This window comes from Microcebus murinus, chromosome 9 (assembly GCF_040939455.1).
Source record: "Microcebus murinus isolate Inina chromosome 9, M.murinus_Inina_mat1.0, whole genome shotgun sequence".
Classification (NCBI taxonomy): domain Eukaryota; kingdom Metazoa; phylum Chordata; class Mammalia; order Primates; family Cheirogaleidae; genus Microcebus; species Microcebus murinus.
Window position 1 is genome coordinate 98254560 of NC_134112.1, and position 19765 is coordinate 98274324.

General features: G+C 56.8%; 2 protein-coding genes across 3 annotated transcripts in view; one reads left to right on the plus strand and one right to left on the minus strand.

The window, feature by feature from the left end:
* The first annotated feature begins 1982 nt into the window (after nucleotides 1–1982).
* On the plus strand, nucleotides 1983–7888 carry CHPF2 (chondroitin polymerizing factor 2). Its single transcript, XM_012786194.2, has 4 exons — nucleotides 1983–3759; nucleotides 4214–4778; nucleotides 5506–5688; nucleotides 6437–7888. Exons 1-4 carry the CDS (start codon nucleotides 3479–3481, stop codon nucleotides 7742–7744), a joined length of 2337 nt encoding a protein of 778 aa, XP_012641648.1. The 5' UTR covers nucleotides 1983–3478; the 3' UTR covers nucleotides 7745–7888.
* A 66-nt stretch (nucleotides 7889–7954) lies between these two features.
* The window catches only part of SMARCD3 (SWI/SNF related BAF chromatin remodeling complex subunit D3), a 33453-nt gene continuing 21642 nt past the window's right edge, over nucleotides 7955–19765 (minus strand). Inside the window, exons 1-13 of one of the 2 annotated variants that reach the window (XM_012786200.2) lie at nucleotides 18142–18577; nucleotides 15195–15406; nucleotides 12464–12506; nucleotides 11556–11678; nucleotides 11316–11438; nucleotides 10998–11093; nucleotides 10740–10841; nucleotides 10359–10520; nucleotides 9390–9487; nucleotides 9079–9214; nucleotides 8662–8784; nucleotides 8445–8546; nucleotides 7955–8208 (exon numbers count right to left, since the gene is read on the minus strand). In XM_012786200.2, the coding sequence (XP_012641654.1) occupies nucleotides 8155–8208; nucleotides 8445–8546; nucleotides 8662–8784; nucleotides 9079–9214; nucleotides 9390–9487; nucleotides 10359–10520; nucleotides 10740–10841; nucleotides 10998–11093; nucleotides 11316–11438; nucleotides 11556–11678; nucleotides 12464–12506; nucleotides 15195–15406; nucleotides 18142–18219 (1452 nt within the window). In that variant the 5' untranslated portion in view covers nucleotides 18220–18577 and the 3' untranslated portion in view covers nucleotides 7955–8154. Of the gene's footprint in view, nucleotides 8209–8444; nucleotides 8547–8661; nucleotides 8785–9078; nucleotides 9215–9389; nucleotides 9488–10358; nucleotides 10521–10739; nucleotides 10842–10997; nucleotides 11094–11315; nucleotides 11439–11555; nucleotides 11679–12463; nucleotides 12507–15194; nucleotides 15407–18141; nucleotides 18578–19765 lie in introns of those variants that run through there. The other variant, XM_012786203.2, reaches the window with a different exon arrangement.

Here is a 19765-nt window from a genome sequence, read left to right on the forward strand (position 1 = left end):
ATAACTCTACCAGCCCCAATGTTTCCTTTTTCATAACACCCCTTTACCATTTTGAAATTAAGTTCATTGATAACATAACCTAACTATACACATAATTTCAAAAAATACGGTGTAGGCCGGGTGTGGTGGCTCACACCTGTAATCCCAGCACTTTGGGAGGCTGAGGCCAGGAGTTCTGAGACCAACATAGCAAGACCTCGGACAAAAAATACAAAAATTAGCAGGGTGTGGTAGTGTGAGACTGAGGCAGGAGGATGGCTTGAGCCCAGGAGTTGAAGGTTGCAGTGAGCCATGATGACACTGCATTCTAGCCTGGACAACAGAGTGAGACCCTGTCTCAAAAAAAAAAAAAAGTGCCTGAGCCAAAAGAAAAATAAAAGGAGATCCTTTATAACAAAATAATACTTTTATTTCAGCATGCTAGAAAACGTGATTAGTCAGATGCTTATGCCTGTACATGGGATCACCTTGAATGCGACAGAATAAATGCAGACTGAACACCATGAATGATACTGCTGTCAGTGATACGGTTCTCCAAAATGGTGAATAACTTCTAGTAAATTCCAAACACAACAAAGTACAATCTTCCATTTCCATGATATTTACATTCCTTGAAAACTCTGCACATTTTACAACCCTGCAGAATTACTTTTTTATATATATACAATACAGGCACAAGGATCAGATGATTATAACCGGTTTTTTCACCTATATAAATGTTGTTCAGTAGGATATTTGAAAGCTGTGTAGGATCAGGACAGTCTTGTGTGATACTGTCTTGCAACATGCAAGACATTGAGCATCCTTGGCCTCCCTTCCCCTCCACCCCTAATCACTTGACAGCAAAATTGCCCCAGTACATTTCCAAATTGCTCCCTAGGGATGGTGCCGCCCTGGTTGGTTGTCTGAAGGCTGTTCCTGTCCGACAGCCTTACCTTGGGCTGTTCTCTCTCACCAAGCTCTAACTGCCCTGGCCTTCCCAGTTTTTCTCTAGGCCAATCTCTTTCCTCTGAGAACTTTCAAGGCCTCTTTTTTTTTTTTTTTGAGACAGTCTCACTCTTTTGCCTTGGCTAGAGTGAGTGCCGTGGCGTTAGCCTAGCTCACAGCAACCTCAACTTCCTAGGCTTAAGCAATCCTCCTGCCTCAGCCTCCCGGGTAGCTGGGACTACAGGCATGCACCACCATGCCCGGCTAATTTATATATATGTATATATATATTTTTTTTAGTTGGCCAATTAATTTCTTTCTATTTTGAGTAGAGATGGGGTCTCACTCTTGCTCAGGCTGGTCTCGAACTACTGAGCTCAAACGGTCCGCCCACCTCGGCCTCCCAGAGTGCTAGGATTACAGCCGTGAGCCGTGAGCCACCGCACCGGGCCTCGTGTCCTCTTTTATTTGCATGAAAAACTCTCCACTTCGTGTTTTCATTACTCTTACCGAACATTTGGATCTCAGCATTCCCAAATCCTCAATATAATGTAATACTTTTGCTTTGTTTTCCACCGGACTCTGTACGTTTCTGCAATGGTACTCATATCAGTTAGTGATCTCTACCTAAGTTTTATTTTTGGCATGTCAGAGTGTGTTTACTGCCTGTCTCCCTCAACTCTCAGCTCCCTGAGGGCAGGGACCATGGCCATCTCGTCCCCCACTCCTTTACCCAGTACTCACAAAGATGCCTGCAACTCAGCGTCCTTAAGAACTTACATGCCTGGCAAACGACACACATTTCTTAAGTAACTGAATGGATGATTGGGAGAGGCAGCGTGTTCACTGAGGGGGAGGGCACGCTTTTTCCAGAGCAGATGGAGTTGAGCTGAAGCAGCCGGGCACGCAGGGTCCACCCGCTTCACTCGGGTCAGCGGCCTCAGAACTCACACGGCCTTCTCGCGGGGCAAGCGGGGCGGAGCCGGGGCGGGGCGACCATAGAGAGGGCAAGGGCGGAGCGAGCGGCCGGATGCGGTCACCATAGAGACAGGTGACTGACAGGGAGCGGAAGAGGAAGCCGCTGGCCGGGGCTGTGAGGTGGCAGCGGCTGCAGCAGCGGAGCCGGTGCCTCGCGGGTCCTGGGGTCTGTTCCCCCTCCCCGTCCCTGCTCCCTGCCTGGCGCGCGGGGCGCCGCTCCCCCTCTCGGACCCCTGGTCCTCGGCCCTGCTGCCGGCCTCCTTCCTGTGGGGCTAGCGCGTCTCTCGTTGCCCTGCGCTCGCTGTCTTGGCACGGTCTCCAGCGCGGCCTTCGCCCCCAGCGACGGGCCTGGGGACGGGGTCTGTGCCCCGCTCCCCCAGCCGCGGCCCCCGTGCTGCCCGCCGCCGGCCCGACTCGCAGAAAAAACCGAGCTGGACCCCCTGCCCCTCCTCTGCAGCCTGTGACGTAGCCGATTTATTTTTGTTTTGAGACGAACGGCGAAGACCCGCGCAAGGCCTTATTTGTAGGGGTAGAATTAGTCTTTGGTCGCTGAGAGGTAGAGCAGGGTCGCTGGGACCCCGGCAGGGTCGTGTCCAGAGTCAGCCACGCTTCTGTCTATGGCCACAGAACCCCTGCGTTGTCTTCAGCTGCAGCTTGTCCTTTGGATTTGCTTTTGGTTTGTTTCGTTTGATCCCTGGGGCTCTGGTAAAACCAGGTGCCGAATCGCTCTTACACAGCAAGAGTTACTGTAATTTGCCGGCTGTCTGCTCCTGGAGGAAGGTGGGCAGCCCAGCCTTTCCACAGCTGGGATTCGTAGAATGCTTTGCAAGATGGCTCCATCAGCCATTGCTCCTCTGAGAGGTTGTCAGCGCTGAGTCATCCATCTGTCTACCTCATTTGGGTGGGCAGAATTTATGTGTACCATGCAGTGGCTCCTGACAGCTCCTGAGTGGCAGGAGGAGGAGGGGTTACTGTAGCCATGCATTTCCTTGACACTTGGCGAGCAGAGTAGAAAGAAACTCTGGCCCTTTCCCTGTGCCCACCTGCCAGAGTAGGTCAGCAGCCCCTCTAGTCGTCTGAGTGAAGCATGGTGCCAGAGCCAGGCATTCTTCAGGAAAGGCCCACTGACGCAGACTCCTCTGGTTGGTGGCAGTTGTTTCATTGGGTCATGTCCTTCTCCCTATCCCCTTTGTCAGTGGTGCCATCTCTTGACTTAGGTCCAGTGTACAGATGTGTGTAGTCCTTTTTAGGTTAGGTTTGGGAGTATTGTGTTTTACTTGCTCCTTTCTGTACTGAAAGATGGGCCATAATCCCCGTGTGAGTGACATTGGTTCTCATATTTATTACCATTTGGGCTGAGGATTAAGCACTTTGGCTGTTGAAGACTAGGCAGGAGTTGTGAAGACAGGACACAGTCAATCTTCCTGGGGATGCTGGGCCTGGAAGCCAGCGCACCTTGCTGTGTTGTTGACCTCATTGACCCCAGGTTCCCTGGTTAAAACTGCAGGCCTGCTACTGGTCTGGTGCCTGTGAAACCATTGATCCTTAAGGCTGTGCCCCCTGGGGCACCCATATGGCAGGGCCCACCACCATGAGACTGAGCTCCCTGTTGGCTCTGCTGCGGCCAGCACTGCCCCTTATCCTAGGGCTGTCTCTGGGGTGCAGCCTGAGCCTCTTGCGGGTTTCCTGGATCCAGGGTGAGGGAGAAGATCCCTGTATAGAGGCTGTGGGGGAGCCAGGAGGGCCACAGAATCCAGACTCAAGAGCTCAGCTAGACCAAAGTGATGAAGACTTCAAACCCCGGATTGTCCCCTACTACAGGGATCCCAACAAGCCCTACAAGAAGGTACTCAGGTGAGAGCTACATGTGCATAGTCCCAGACCTAGACCTCTGTTTCGGGCTGCTCTTAGTCTTTGCCTCTGCCTTTCCAGTGGTAACCAGTGGTAAGCATCTTGGAACAATTCTTTGTCTTATTTTCCATCATCGTTTCTTCCTGTTTTTTCCCTCCTCAGGTCTAGGAAAGTCTCACCCATTGGTGTTAAATTAGGGTTTGATGTTCTTGAACAGAACAAGAATTGCATGTAACCCATCTAATCTATCTGTAGTAGACTCCCTCCCCTCCCAATCAATTCCAGTGTCAACAAGAGTACTCCAGTGGGTGCTCACTCCAGTAACTAATTAACATTAATGAGAAAGAAGGTCTCTCCTTTCTCTTTTCTCAACCCCAACTCACTGTGTTTAGGGGGATGTATCTACTGAACAAGCTGGATCTCACAAGTTGAACCTGGCACTCTGGTCTCTCCACAGGACTCGGTACATCCAGACAGAGCTGGGCTCTCGTGAGCGGTTGCTTGTAGCTGTCCTGACTTCCCGGGCCACACTGTCCACTTTGGCCGTGGCCGTGAACCGCACAGTGGCCCACCACTTTCCTCGGTTACTCTACTTTACTGGGCAGCGAGGGGCCCGGGCTCCAGCAGGGATGCAGGTGGTGTCTCATGGGGATGAGCGGCCAGCCTGGCTCATGTCAGAGACCCTGCGACACCTTCACACACACTTTGGGGCCGACTACGACTGGTTCTTCATCATGCAGGACGACACGTATGTGCAGGCCCCCCGCCTGGCAGCCCTTGCTGGCCACCTCAGCATCAACCACGACCTATACTTGGGCCGGGCAGAGGAATTCATTGGCGCAGGCGAGCAGGCCCGGTACTGTCATGGGGGATTTGGATACCTGTTGTCACGGAGTCTCCTGCTTCGCTTGCGACCACATCTGGATGGCTGCCGAGGAGACATTCTCAGTGCCCGTCCTGACGAGTGGCTTGGCCGCTGCCTCATCGACTCCCTGGGCATTGGCTGTGTCTCACAGCACCAGGTGACAGCTCTTGCAAGTCAATCTAAGTTCCTGACAAGTTAGTGGTGATTGAGTTTTGGTCTCCAGGCTGGGTGCTGCTGGTTTCTTCTTAGCAGCACCTTGGAGGCTATTGTTTTGCCCTTCCCAGTCACTGGCCGGCCCCTTTGGCACTCCTTTCCTCACCTTGGGCAGTCTTAGAACCCGGGGGCTATTAAAAGTGATGTCTTGTCAGGGACCCCTGAGTAAGACAGAAAGGTGCCCCTGCTCACCAGTCCTCCTCCTCATCTGCCTCCCTGCCCTCCACACCTCCCCAAACATGCACATTAGGTATGGACAATATGGAACTGTCCTAGAGATGGCCACTCCCTGATGAAGTGAGGCGATCACTTCTCCAGCCCAGAGAGCTGCCATGTTAGTTGTCCTGGAGAAGAGCGGACGATACCATAGGCAGCTGATCCTCCTAAACCAGAGTACTGGGAGGACTATCTGGCTTGTGGCTTTCATTGCTTTGAGCAACAGTGGGATTCTTTTTGGGAAGAGGCTATCCTTAGTTGCCTACTTGCTTTCTCCTTTCTGAAATGTGGGCAGTGAAATGTAAGAACTGAGGTTAAGGGAGATGCTAGAAAGAATGCCTCCCCCCATTCGAATGCAGCAGTGGTGACAGATGTGAACACTGAGTATGATTCAGGATGGTTTGGGACAGGCAACCTTTTTGTGTGGCATTGATTGGTCTGATTGGTCCCTATAGGGGCAGCAGTATCGCTCATTCGAACTGGCCAAAAATAGGGACCCTGAGAAGGAGGGGAGCTTGGCTTTCCTGAGTGCCTTCACCGTGCACCCTGTCTCCGAGGGCACCCTCATGTACCGGCTCCACAAACGCTTCAGTGCTCTGGAGTTGGAGCGGGCTTACAGTGAAATAGAACAACTCCAGGTAAGCTGAAGAGAAGCAGGTGGGCAGAGGACCATGGGAGGGTCAGTGGGAGCCTGAGATATCCAGGTATGCAGCGAGCCAGTGAGTGGGCAGCTGGGGGTTGGGGGTCTGGGCTAGGACTGTATGATGGCAGGGTGGAAAGAGGCTGACCATACCTAAATTTGAAACAGCCACAGGGACAGGGGTCTGTGGGGATCCAGAGCAGTCACAAGGTGAGTTTCCGGAACAATTTGAATGCAGTTAACTCGGAGCGTCTGGGAGCTCGGTGCAGCGTCAGACAGAATAGCTGTAGCTCCTCCTCAATAGTCCCTCTCCACCAAGGAGGCAAAACTCCAGGAGTTCCTGGACTTTCTAGAACTATCCCAAGAAAGCCCAAGGGTAGAAGACAGAAGAATTCTCTAGTAGAATGTCAGAGGTGGAGTACAGATGAAAACAAGGGTCTGATCATGTGAGTCCTCTGGGCATGGGAGAGAAAGGGTGTTGAGCTTTATATTTCAAGATACGTCTGCCTGTGCAGAAGCACATTTTCCTCCTCACAGCATTTGTGTAAGGTGGGTATGATTCATATTCTTCTGCATTTTATGGATTAAGAGTAGAACATATAGGGAATGAAATGATTAGCCAGGGGGCCCCTCACTAAGTGTTGACAGAGTTAGGACAGAACTCAGCTGTTTGACTGTCAGGGCCTGGGCATCTGGAGCTGGGTAGGGTCCTGGAGCTGGTATTGACGTTGTTTCCTCCAACCTAGGCTCAGATCCGGAACTTGACGGTGCTGACCCCCGAGGGGGAAGCGGGGCTGAGCTGGCCTGTTGGGCTCCCCGCCCCTTTCACACCACACTCTCGCTTTGAGGTGCTGGGCTGGGACTACTTCACAGAGCAGCACACCTTCTCCTGTGCAGATGGGGCTCCCAAGTGCCCACTGCAGGGGGCTAGCAGGGCAGACGTGGGCGACGCCGTGGAGACGGCCCTGGAGCAGCTCAATCGGCGGTATCAGCCCCGCCTGCGCTTCCAGAAGCAGCAGCTGCTCAATGGCTACCGGCGCTTTGATCCAGCCCGGGGCATGGAGTACACCCTGGACTTGCTCTTGGAATGTGTGACTCAGCGTGGGCACCGGCGGGCCCTGGCCCGCAGGGTCAGCCTGCTGCGGCCACTGAGCCGGGTGGAAATCCTACCTATGCCCTATGTCACCGAGGCCACCCGAGTGCAGCTGGTGCTACCGCTCCTGGTGGCTGAAGCTGCTGCGGCCCTGGCTTTCCTTGAGGCCTTTGCAGCCAGTGTTCTGGAGCCACGAGAACACGCCTTGCTCACCCTGCTTCTGGTCTACGGGCCACAAGAAGGTGGCCGTGGGGCCCCAGACCCGTTTCTTGGGGTGAAGGCTGCAGCAGCTGAGTTGGAGCGACGGTACCCTGGGACAAGGCTGGCCTGGCTTGCTGTGCGAGCAGAGGCCCCTTCCCAGGTACGACTCATGGACGTGGTCTCGAAGAAGCACCCCGTGGACACTCTCTTCTTCCTCACCACTGTGTGGACAAGGCCTGGGCCGGAAGTCCTCAACCGCTGCCGCATGAATGCCATCTCTGGCTGGCAGGCCTTCTTTCCAGTCCATTTCCAGGAGTTCAACCCTGCCCTGTCACCACAGAGGTCACCCCCAGGCCCTCCGGGGGCTGGCCCTGACCCTCCATCCCCTCCTGGTGCTGACCCTTCCCGGGGGGCTCCCGTGGGGGGCAGATTTGACCGGCAGGCGTCTGCAGAGGGCTGCTTCTACAATGCTGACTACCTGGCAGCCCGAGCCCGGCTGGCTGGTGAACTGGCAGGTCAGGAAGAGGAGGAAGCCCTGGAGGGGCTGGAGGTGATGGATGTTTTCCTCCGGTTCTCAGGGCTCCACCTCTTTCGGGCCGTAGAGCCAGGGCTGGTGCAGAAGTTCTCCCTGCGGGACTGCAACCCACGGCTCAGTGAGGAGCTCTACCACCGCTGCCGCCTCAGCAACCTGGAGGGGCTGGGGGGCCGCGCCCAGCTGGCCATGGCTCTGTTTGAGCAGGAGCAGGCCAACAGCACTTAGCACCCCCCAGGGCCCTAACCTTGCATTTCCCTGCGTCTGCCTGAGCCCCAGGAAGGGCAAGGCAGGGCGATGGACAGATGGAGGGCTTGCCGCTGTATTTTTTTAACAAGAAAATGTTATTAAAAGTGTCTTCTGCCAAAATGATTTTAGGTCTAGGGAAAATGCAATAAGAAGAAACCAAGGGAGGGTAGTGGGGAATTTGTCCAGAGACACCCACTGCCTTCTCCCTCCCTCCTCCGTACCTCCTCCCCTTCCCAGTTTCCAATGACCACACAGCTGCTGTCAGATGAATGACCTTTAATCCAGCACCCCAACCCCAGGGTGGCAGAGAGTGATGCCAGAGCCCAGGGCAGAACGCTGGGGGAACGGCGCAGCCAGAAGGTCCATAGTGCTGCATGTGCACGGGGCTCCTAGGTGTTGCGCACGACCAGCGACTGCTCCAGCTCCTGCCTGCGCTGCTGGATCTTTAGAGGAAGTGAGAGCAGGAACAGTTTACAGTGTTCCCGGTGAGTGATCAGGACAAACCACCTACAGACACCCCCTGCCCTGGAAGAGCAGCTGGGAGCAGGGAGGGCTACTGCATGGAGAGGCAGTGTGGTGGAGAAGTTTCACGGGGGAGTAGCAAGGACCGTGCCAGCTGAGAAGGGAGGTTTCCTTCAGGTGGAGCAAGGGGAGCCTCAGGGCAAGGGCCCCTCCATACCTTGCAGTAGAAGTAGCGGCTGACAGCTTCCTGAGACCAGGGCTGGTGGTAGAACTCAGCCCGGCGCTCTTCCTCGGGGTTGCCGGCTACATCTGTCATCACCTGGAGGGAGCATGAGGTTAGCCCTGAGCCCCTCACCCACCCCTGGCATACAGTGTTTACTGGCTTTCCCGATGTGCTTGTCTTCCACTCCAGTCCCCCGACTCTCCCTCTTCACCTTGAGGTCCCGGCTCTGGGAGCGGAGCAGGTCTTGGACGTAGCCTTTGGGATCTCTGGAGAAGCTTAGCATGAAGTCCCTCTGGATCTTGAGCTGGTTTATGGACTCAATCGTCTCATGAATCTACAGGTAGAAAGATAGATGCTTTCCACCTGGCCGTGGTGATGTGGGCAAGGATGGTGGGTGTGGGAGGGAGGAGGGGCTGACTTTTCCTATGAAGGGCAAATCTTGAGCCCCTAAAGTCCCAGGAAAAGGGGATGGACAGAGCTAAACTTGGGATGAGGTTCAGCTCCAAGTAGCACGGAAGGGCCACGTGTCTCCTCATCTCCCAGTAGGCCCATGCTGTGGCCTCTTCTAAAAGTCTGCTCTGTCCTCTCTGGGTTAATGTCCCCCTTCAGCTCTGGGCTTGGGCCCCACCTTACTGTCCAGAGCACTGATCTCCTGCTGGTTGGCCGTGGACAGGAGGAAGCTGCTCATCTGCCCCTTCAGTGGCTCCTCTACCTCCACGTCAATGTCATAGCATGCCGTCTTCTTCTGGTCTGACGGGTCCACGCTGCCAGGGAAATCAAGCCCTTGGGGTCTGTGGTGCCCCCACCGAGGCCAAGGGTCCTGGGGCTGGGCAAACCCAACAGCAAGGGAGCGGAGATGGGAGTGGGAGGAGAGGGAAGGCAGAGATGGCAGGAATGAGATAATTCCCCAGGCTGAGAAGCAAGCTGGGGCCACCTCACCTGATGACATGGTTGATGACAATCGGGTCTGGGGGCAGCAGCAGGGCTGTGAGGCGCTGGGGAATCTCAGAAAACTTCAGCCGGGGACAATCAAAAATCTGAAGCAGGACAGTTGGGGAGAGAGAGGTCATTCTTCTGTGCTTGAAGAGATTGTAACTATTATTCAAGATCCTTCCATCCTGCAAAGGCCACATGAGTCTGCTTCCGCAGTGCTCCCAGGGATGGGGTTGAGGTGGGGTTACCAGCACGGCTGACGAGGGGGCTGTTGGTGTGGCGCAGGTTGAAAGCACAGCCCTGGGCTGGCTGCCTGGGCATCCCACTTACTGCACAACCCTGAGCAAGTTACCTAACACCTCAGGCCGCAGCGTCTTCTTCTCTAGGGTGGGGACCATGATACCCGTCTCACAGGGTTGTCGTGAGAATCAGTGAATACACACAAAGTGCTCGGAACAGTGGTAAGTGTTCAATAAATACCAACTGCTCATTTCACTCCTCAGATTTATCTGCTGTGTTTATTTGAAAATCCATTAATGAAAACACTCTACTTTGGTAGATTTTCCTAACTGCCCAAGAGATTGGATGGGACAGGTTTTATCCCTCCACTTCAAATACAAGGAGTAAGGCTCAGAATTGCTAGCAACTTACTCAAAGTCTAGACCCAGGACTAGAAGTGGGGATCCTAATTCCAAATGCCAAGAATATTACATTCCAGAAAGCTGTTGGCTTTGAAGGGTCCTGGATCTTCCTAACTCAGGGAGGCTAAAGTGGACTGGCGCAGCACAAAGCTAATCCACAGCAGAGCCTGGACTAGAACCCTGGTCAGTCTCCTGACTCCAAGGCCATGACTATGTGCCGTTTCTGCTACTCAGGAATCTAGAAGGGAGGGATGGTAGTTACCTTTGCAGAAGTACTTCCCTGATGGAGAACTCTGCCTGCTCCCCAGATCCCGGGGTTCAGGAGAGAGGTTACCTGTTGGAAATACTTGTCCCCATTGATGTATTCCTTGTCATGGGAGTCCTGCAGCCTGTTGGTCTTCACGTACTGCCACAGGGCCTGGACGATGGCTGAACGGCTCTGTGTGTGCAACCCCAGCAGCCGGGCTAGGCGGGGGTCCAGTTTGAACTGGGGAGGCTGGGGAAAGATGACCATGAAAATTAGGAATGGAAAGAGCTCAGGGCCTGGCAGCTTGGGACGAGAGGGGACATGGTGATTGGGCTTCTTAGAAACGTGCTCCCAGAGAAGGATGGGGTAGGGAGGAGAAGGGGGTCTCTCAGGATGTGCAACTTTGGGGCCCAGGCCTAACCTAAGCGCCTCATGTGGCATCTGCAGGGTGGTAGGGCAGGTGCAGACCTGGTAGTCCAGCATGAGGAGCAGGGTGCAGCGCACACTCAGGTCCCCGGGCCTCTTCACCTGGAAGCCATCTGTCTCCTGGGTTGTGGGCGTCCGATGCCACTGTCCAGGGGAGAAGAACTGGGTCACCTACAGGCCCATCTGGATTGGTGGGGCCCAGGGCTCTACATTGGTCCCGGATCCAAATCTGCAGGATATTCAGGAACCTGAGCCTGTGGGAGGGTAGTGATTCGAGGGCAGGAGGAATCGCAGTCTTACCTCTACAAGGTGGTTGTCAGGGCCATAAAGATCTTTGTCCAGCTCAATGACCAAACTCTTGAAGAAGGAGGAGAACTTCCGCTTCTGCTTGCTGGGCTGTGGAAAAGGAACAGGGACCGAGGGGGCAGAAGGAGGCCAAATTGGCATCGGGCAGGGCGGCATGGTTAGGTGCAATCCTCTGCACCCAGGATGTCTCTCTAGGCCCACCCACCCCAGCCAGGGCTGACCCCCGAACCCTTAGTGCAAACATCTAGTTCTGTTCTCAGCTCAGCCCATACCCACCCCAGGACACCTGGAGAGACCTGGGCCAGGACGTACATCATCCAGGAGCTTCCCCTCTACCCGCAGCTCCCAGGAGGCAATGCTGCCATCAGAATCCTCCGCATCAGGCTTCGCAGGGTTAAAAGTATTGGAGATATAAAGACGCAGCTTCCGCTTTTGCTGTAGAGATAAAGAGCGTGGTACAGAGCGCAGGCTGTGTGCTCCCACCCGGGCCTGCTTCTTTGCCATCCTGATCATGGGACTCAGAGCCCCCTTCCTACCCCCAAAGTAAGGCACCTTCATGGGCCTCTTCAGAGCCTCCTGGATGTCCACCCGCTTCCGCATGATGGTTTGGTCCAGTTTCCTCTCAAATGCTAGGAGGTCCATGTAAGCCTGGGATTCGGGGACCAGCTCCCGAATCTGGGGGAGGAGGAGCAAGGCAGGAGTCAGGGGTCAACCCCTCCCACGCTGTGGAATGTGTGTGTTGTTCAGTCCAGGGTACAAAGGATGTGGAGGGGAGCTGTCCAATTTTAGGGTGTGGAATTTTGAGAGTAGGAACAGGACCTCTCCCCAGGATTCCCTTACCCAGCAGCAGGGCCCTCAACGCTAGGGATAAAAATTGCTTCTCCCTCTAGGGAGAGCTATGCATTTCCTCACCTGGGGAGGAGGTCACAACTGTGGAGCCCAGTAAGCCCTAGCCTTTAACCTCCTGTCCTGTCATTTCCCTTGTCATATGGCCACTGGGCTTCCCCTGGGCCTCTGCAAAGTGCTTAGGGGCTCAGGGACCTGAGGCCCTTAGGCGATGTGGCTGCTTACCTCTACCCTGGCACAGCCCCCTGCCCCCACATCTCAGCCATGCTGCCCACATATTCAGCTGGGCCTAAGTCCCTTCATGATGCCCGGTGCCTCTGGCCACCCTCCATGCCCTTCGTTCTGCCTGGCAGCCTCTGATCCTCTGGGTCTTGTCTCCTCCTGAACCTCAGGGCCAGGGCTCTGGCTGTGGCTCTGCTCCTTCCTGCTGCCTCACCCCTCCCTCTGGCCTGGGGAGCTTCACTTCTTAATAAGCTTTTTAAACAAAAAGTGAAAGTGACTGCCTCGCTGAAGCTCTGCTTCTGAGGGGGGAGGGGCAGCAACACGGGGTGGGGGGAGAGGAGGGCGGAGCAGCAGAGGGGGGTGGGCTGGGGGCTGCTGTGAAAGGCACTCACCCTTTGAGGGAGGATTTTGTCAGCCATCTTCCTCCTCTTGGCACTGTACATTTTTTAAAGAAAAAACCAGGTTACCATGGCGACAGATCTGGGAGTAACGAGGCCACCTGCTAAATTATCCCGACATCTCCGCCCGCCTGGCTGGGGTTCCCACAGCCCGCTTGTCTGCCTGCCTGAGGGGCTACAATGGTGGTGTGTGGAATTGGCACTCTTAGGAAGTAGGGGTGACCTGTCCATCATCTGGCCTGGGAGCCCCCTTCCACCCTACCACGTCCTCAGGGCCAGAGATATTTCCACTTAGGAGGAACTAGGTGGTAGGGGAGGTGCTGCCAAAGGATGGGAGCTGCAGAAGTGTTCAAGGAAAGCTGGGGAGGAGAGGGCGGAGAGAGGAGTGACAGGTCCTGAGGACCTTCCTTTTCTGTGAAGCATGGGTGACACGGTCCAAGCTGGCCTAAGCTCAAAAGGGGTGGGGAGAGATGACCCCCTTCCATCCCCTGGAGCAGGCAGTGATGGCATGAAGCTGGTGGGACTTGCATCCCTGCCACTGTGGGCTTGGAAGGAAATGCTGATGGGCATGGAGGTGCTCATGCCCTTGGACCAACTGCCCACAGGGCAAGGGACACCACACCCATAGGGACCCAGACAGAGTGGATGTGGATGTGCTTCTCTGTGGGTGTGACTTCGGGCTGGAGCCAAACTGGCTGGACCGGCTGGGTAAGGCAACAGCTGGGATATGGTTGCTTCTTGACCTGCTAGCTGCTTCTGGCTCCCAAAAGCACCCCAGAAAAACCTTAGCAGGTCAAGAGATTAAAACACAGCCTGGAGCATGGCTCCATACTGCCCCCATGTGGTGTTCTCAACCACCGCCCCTCCCTATCCAGAGAGCTATCCTAAGGCTAGGCAAGCAGCTTTCATTAAGGTCTGTTTTAAACATTGACTGCCACACCAGAAAAAATTTTTTTCCTTGGGGCCACGGTGTTTTATTACAAAAATGAATAAAACTTCAAAAATAAAAGAATCCTTTCTAATTTAATGAAAATACTATTTATTGCTTTCTGTGGGTGAGTTATATGCAACTTGAAAAACAGTTCACACGGCCACCAAAGAGACATGTGAGTTACATATGCTTCACGAGGCTCTGGGTTATAAACTAGTGTGAGTTAAATACAACTCACATGGCAGTTAATGTGTTAAATTATCTATGTGAAACTACACTTATATAAGAGAAATAATCATTTGTGCAACAATTTGTACACTTTGCAAAAGAAGTCATCATGGGATGTCTAGAAGTGGTGAATTTTCCTTGATGTGTAAAAAAAGAATTTTTTGGCCGGCTGCGGTGGCTCATTCCTGTAATTCTAGCTCTCTGGAAGGCCGAGGTGGGTGAATCACTCAAGGTCAGGAGGTCGAAACCAGCCTGAGCAAGAGCGAGACCCCATCTCTACTAAAAAAATAGAAAGAAATTAATTAGCCAACTAAAAATATATAGAAAAAATTAGCCGGGCATGGTGGTGCATGCCTGTAGTCTCAGCTACTTGGGAGGCTGAGGCAGAAGGATCGCTTGAGCCCAGGAGTCTGAGGTTGCTGTGAGCTAGGCTGATGCCACGGCACTCTAGCCCGGGCAACAGAGCAAGACTCTGTCTCAATAACAACAACAAAAACAAAACAAAACAACAAAAAAGAATTTTTTAAAAAATATGTGAGGCAGGGTCTTGCTCTCTTGCCCAGGCTAGAGTGCCAAGGCATCAGCCTAGCTCACAGCAACCTCAGACTCCTGGGCTCAAGCGATCCTTCTGCTTCTGCCTCCCAAGTAACTGGGACTACAGGCATGTGATACCATGCCTGGATAATTTTTATAAAGATGGGGTCTTGCTCTTGCTCAGGCTGGTCTTGAACTGCTGATCTCAAGCAATCATCCCTTTTTGGCCTCCCAAACTGCTAGGATTACAGGTATGAGCCACCGCACCCAGCCAAAAATATTTAATAATAAGGTAAAATTGACATTACACTTTTTATAGGAATTCATCTGTTGTGCAAAAGAAGCATGTGTGTTTGGCTAAATACTGAAACCCAGAGGGACATCACTCCTGCCAGGAGCCAGCAGGGGCTTTTGGGGTACCAGCTACTCAGACAAGGAAATGAGCTGGCCGTGGTAGCATGGGGGCAGAACTGGTCCAGAGGACAGATTATGGCAGCTCTTCAACTTTTGAGTACCTAGGAATCGCCTGAGAGCAGGACAGAGACCACCCACCCACAGGGAAAAAACCCAGGCTCCACCCTCACGGCCAGAGATTCTGATTAAGAAGATCTGGGGTGGCTTTGAAACGATCAGCTGGGGACTGGCAGGAAGGTGCGCTGGAGAACACACTTTGGGAAACAGTGCTAAAGCTCTGCCCTCAGTCCTACTGCCAGCCCCACCCCCACCTCAAAGGCTAAAGCATCACCCAGAAACTGGAGTAAGGGGTGGAGAGAGGTCTGAGCAGGTGGCAAGGAGAAGGGTGAGGGGCGCATGCAGAGAAGGGGCACTGGCTGCCGACGGTCGTGGCCGCAGCCTATAGAGACGGTGGGCACACAAAAGAACCAGACCAGTGCCCCCTAAGCCCACCTCCCCAGAGGGCATCCGACCCGGGAAGACTCGCCCCTTCCAACCCCCGCTACTCGCCCACCTGGTCCCTGCGGGTCCTGCCGGCCCGCCCCTGCACGCCCCCTCCGCGCCGGAGCCCCCACTCACCTGCGGCTCCGCGCGGGGGCGGTGGGCACCGGCTGGCCCTGGCTCTGTGCCTGGCTTTGCCCGGGCGGGGGCGCTGCTCGCTTGCGGGCGGGCTCCATGCCCGCGGGGGCCAGGCCGGGTCGCACGGCGGGGCTGCCCATGTACGGGGAGCCCGGGGGGCCCATGGGCGCCCCCTGGTGGGGCATCCGGGCTCCAGACGGCATCCCGGGGCGCTGGGGGTGGGGCGGGGGTGAAGCAGAAACCGGCACCCGCGGGTCAGACCCGGTGCCCGCTCCAGTTGCGGTGAGCGGCGTCTCCCCTCCCCCCAGGTCCCTGGCTGGTGACCCTCAGCGGTGAGCGAGGGGTGGGCGCGAAGAGCGGGAGCGGCGGGGGCGGGGGGCCTGGCGTCTCGCTGCGGGAAGCTAACTGAAGCCAGGCAATGGCACAGGCACTGCGGAGCCCCAGGTCTGCGGAAGGTACCATCAAAATGAATATTAATGGCGCCTTTCAACCTTCAAAGGGTGTTCACATCCTCTGCAAGACAGACTGAGCAGGTCCTTTCATCCCCACTTGACAGATAAGGCAACTGTGGCTCAAGGAGAAAAGCGACCTCGCCAAGGTCACGCTGCTCAACCTGGCAACTGCAGCACCTGCGGCTGGGCCGTTCCTCTCTGAGCTTTGGTATGGTCAGGGGCTGAGCTCCCTGCTCTGCCTTCCACTCCCCTCCCCCCTCACTTCGGGTGGGTCTGTATGGCCTCACCCCCTCCACCTCTCAGCCACTCTGCCCTCAGTGCCCGGCTCTTGGCCCTCAGTTCCAAACCCCACTCCCCTCAGCTGGGGAGGTGTCACTGACTTAGGCCACCTCCACAATTTGCAGGGTGAAAGCTGGGGCCAGGGCAACCTAGGGGGCTGCTCCAGACCCAGGCAGGTTCTGACTGGGAGGAGGGGGGCTGGGCTAGGGAAAGGCCCACATATCCACCTCTCCCTTCCTGTCCACCTGGGTCAGCAGAGACCTCCTCCACTCTCCACCCTACCCCAGCAAGTCAGGAGTTAGGGTTCAAAGGGGGCTGAGGGGAGGGAGGCAGCTTCTATCCCCTTGCTGCTACCCCTGGGTGGTCAGATGGGGTGTAAATGAGATGCAAATGCATCTAGTGAAGTGTTCCAAACCCCACTTGTCCAGACTCCAGAAGGGAGATGGGGAGGGACAGAGGGAGTTTCAGGGGCTGTAAAGTAGAGGGGGGTGGGATGGGGACTGGGTCCCAGAGAGCGGGGAGGAGATGGGAGCAAGGGATGCAGGCCCTGGGCCCCTGTTGCCACTTACACACCACCCACCTCCCCTGCAGGCACAGGAGGAGCCCTGGCCCCAGGCTTGGTGTCACCCTTCCAACTGCCAACCCTCCCTCCTGTCCCTCCAAGCCCTTCACTGTGTCTAACCCTGATGCCCTCCCACCCCCAGCCAGCAGCTGTCTCTGCCCATCTCTCCCACAGGGAAACCTGCCTGTCCATGTGTCTGCCACCCCCATCCCACCTGACCCTGTCACTCACGCTCCAGGGTAGCAGCCCAGAATGGAGCCCAGGCCTGGTCATTCCCCGCCAGCATAGATGGGGCACTGATAGTGGGGCACGGGGGCTTACAGCCACCCAAGAACTAAAGCTCTCAGTTGGCCATATAAAAAAATCCATGTGTATAGCCTCTCTCCCCACTAGATGGGCCTTTTTAAAAGTACTGCCCCACGCAGCAAGGTTAGCACTGGTAACGCACCTGGCCTACACAGACACCCTGGGAAGTTCCCCCGGGAGGCCCCTGGGGCTGGAGGACTGGCTGCTCCAGGGAGCCCCCTCATCCTATCAGCTGCTCTCCCCATTTATCAAGGCCAGGGCTACTCGCTGCTCTGCTGAAGAGGCCCTGAGAGGGAGGCCTCCAAAGCCCCCAGAGAGCCATGCCAGCCCCTAGCCTCACCCCCACAAAAGGCCAAGAGTCCCAGGACTCTGGCCTCCCTCACTGAGGTGCCTTCCTTGGGGTCACAGCCAAATCTGGCTATAACAAACCTGACTGCTTCCTGTCTACAGGGCTTTCCAAGTGCTGGAGCCCCTGCCTTCCCGTCCCAGCCCTCCCATGCCAGCCCCACCTGACCCAGCTCAAGCCTCCCGTCCCCTTAGGGCACCCAGGCTCCCCTAGCTCCCCACGTGCCTGCCTTCCCAGCCTGCCTGTGGGAAGCCCAAGAGACCGGTCCCTTAGGTCTCTAGGCCTCACGTCCCCAAATCCAGCCCTTCCTTCACACCTTTGAGGCATTAAGGACATCAGCTTCCCGCGGCAGAGTCTGCCAAGGGGACCGTCTGACCCTCTAACTTGGGGTCTGTCCCTAGAGCGAGCCTCTCCCTGACCCTGATGGCAGAGGCTGTCGGCAAAGCCCTGCAAGCCCTCCCTCCTGCTGGGATGCAGAGGCTGCTCCGCCTGCGAGCAAGCTTCCCGCTCACAGTGCTCCAGGGTCACCTGCTCCTCGCTCCCGAGACACAATCGCAGTGACACCGTCCCAAGGATGAACAGACACCCCGGCCCAGCCTGTGCCGAGTCCCCGGGCCCCCACCCCCACCCCCAGGGCAGGGGTAACACCTGGGTCCATAAGGAAAAGAACGGAAGTCAACGTGTCGGCTGCAGAGGGGACGCCCCACTTGGGGGGACAGTCCCCAAGTCCCACCCCGCCGCCGCCCCCGCCGAGAGCCCACGCGAACGCCTCCCTCGGCCGCCTCACGCCCATCCCCAGCCGGCCGCCTGCCGACGCGTGCGGGTTCGGGGCGCCCGCACCGTCCGGGGCCGGGCCGAGGGCCGGGCGCCCCGCCGGAGGGTGGGAGAGCAGGAGCGCCGGAGGGTGGGAGAGCAGGAGCGCCCGCCCGGCCCTCCCGGTCAGCCCTCCATTCAGCCCGCGCCAGCCCGCTCGCCCTCCCCCGCTAACTTTCCCCCACTCACCACCCCATGGACCAGAAACTCAAAAAGTTTGCTTTTCGTGGCTTTGCGCGCCCCTCCGGCAACTTCGTCCGCGGCCATCGGGGTGGGCTCAGCGGCTCCTCTCACTCTCTCTCTCTCTTCCTCTTTCTTTCCCTTTTCTGCCTTTTTTTTCCTCCAACTCTCCCCTCTGAGTCCTGCTGGGCTCTCTCACACTTCTACTCGAGCGGAGTGGGGAGGGGGCCCCTTCAGGGCTGCCCTGACGGCCCACGGCCCACGCCGCCGCCGCCCGCCCGCCGCCGCCGCCGCCGCGGCTGCCGCATTCCTGCACTGATAAGCCAGGAATAGCGCGGCCGGGGTCTGCCCGCGCCCGGCCGGGGCAGCCCGCCTCCCGGCGCTCGCTGTCCAAACAGCGCAGATAAGCGGCCAGGCGCGCCGGCGAGCCGGGCTGGGCAGCGGCTCTGCGCGCGAGGCCGCCCGAGGGCCGCGGCGGCGCGGGGAGGGGGCGCCAGGGGAGGCGGCGGGGGGCTCGCCGGCCACCGGGCCTCGCCGCAAATAGTTTCTCCGTTGGGGAATTCGCCGGCAGGGCCGGGCTCGGAACAGCCAGTTCCAACTTTCCCCCAAGTGGCTCCCGCTGCATTTCTGAGGCCCTGTCCCCAGAGACCGGGCAGGCCAAGTAGGGAAACATGCGCTGGGAGGACTGGGGAGCCGAGCGCCCGCGGGAGGCGGCCTCGCTGCTGCCCGGCCGCCCGCGGTGGGTGTGCCCGCACGGCGCGCTGCCCTGCCGTCCACAGATGTGTGTGCCCTTGTCCCGCGCGCCGCGGGTGTCCGCGCCCTTTTGTGGCACGGCGCGGCGGCGGCGGGTGTGGATGTTTACGTGCGTGCACAGACAAATGCCTCGTCTGTGTCCTCCCGCCACGACAGCCTCCGTGCGTGCGCGTGCGTGCGCGTGGCAGGACGTGGCCTGTGCCTTTCAGCTCTGTGGGAGTCTATTTCTGGGTATGTGAGTCTTTGTCTGTCTCTATGTGAGAAAGTGAGGGCAATAGGGGAAGTATTTCGGAAAGAGGGACAGGCAGCGGGCTCATGAGAACAGGAAGAGAGAATGTGGCGAGTGGCGCAGAGCCAGGCTGGGTGCCTGGGCGGGTGGGTGGAAAGAATGAGGCGAGCAGGCCTTGATTTCCGTGGGGCAGGGAGTGGCGTGGGGTTAGGGAGCCCAGAGGAGGGGAGCAGCTGGGTATGGTGGCCCGGGCTCAAGCCCCCTAAGAAGGCAAGGGTGTGGAGTGGGGTGATGAGGGAACCCTAGAAGGGGCAGTGTGGGTGGAACTGGCTGTCCCTCGGGGTGGAGGGACACACGACAGAGGAGGGGAAAATTCTGAGATCCCCTGGCTGGGAGCCCTGGCCCCACCCATGCCCCCCAAGGCCACACCCCTATCTCCTCCCTCTAGAGGAGGAGCCCAAGGGCTTTGGGACATCTGTGGGTCAAGTCTATGGACCTGCTACACTGTCAGAATCCAGCTGAGGGCGGCGCAGTGCCTGGGGGAGTTGATGGAGAACTCATTTGAAGTTGAGCCGTGAAGACTGGGTGTCTTAACCCTCAACCCTTCAGGGATGCCTTTGCCCAGGGAGTCTCTCCTGTCTGTAGCCTCAT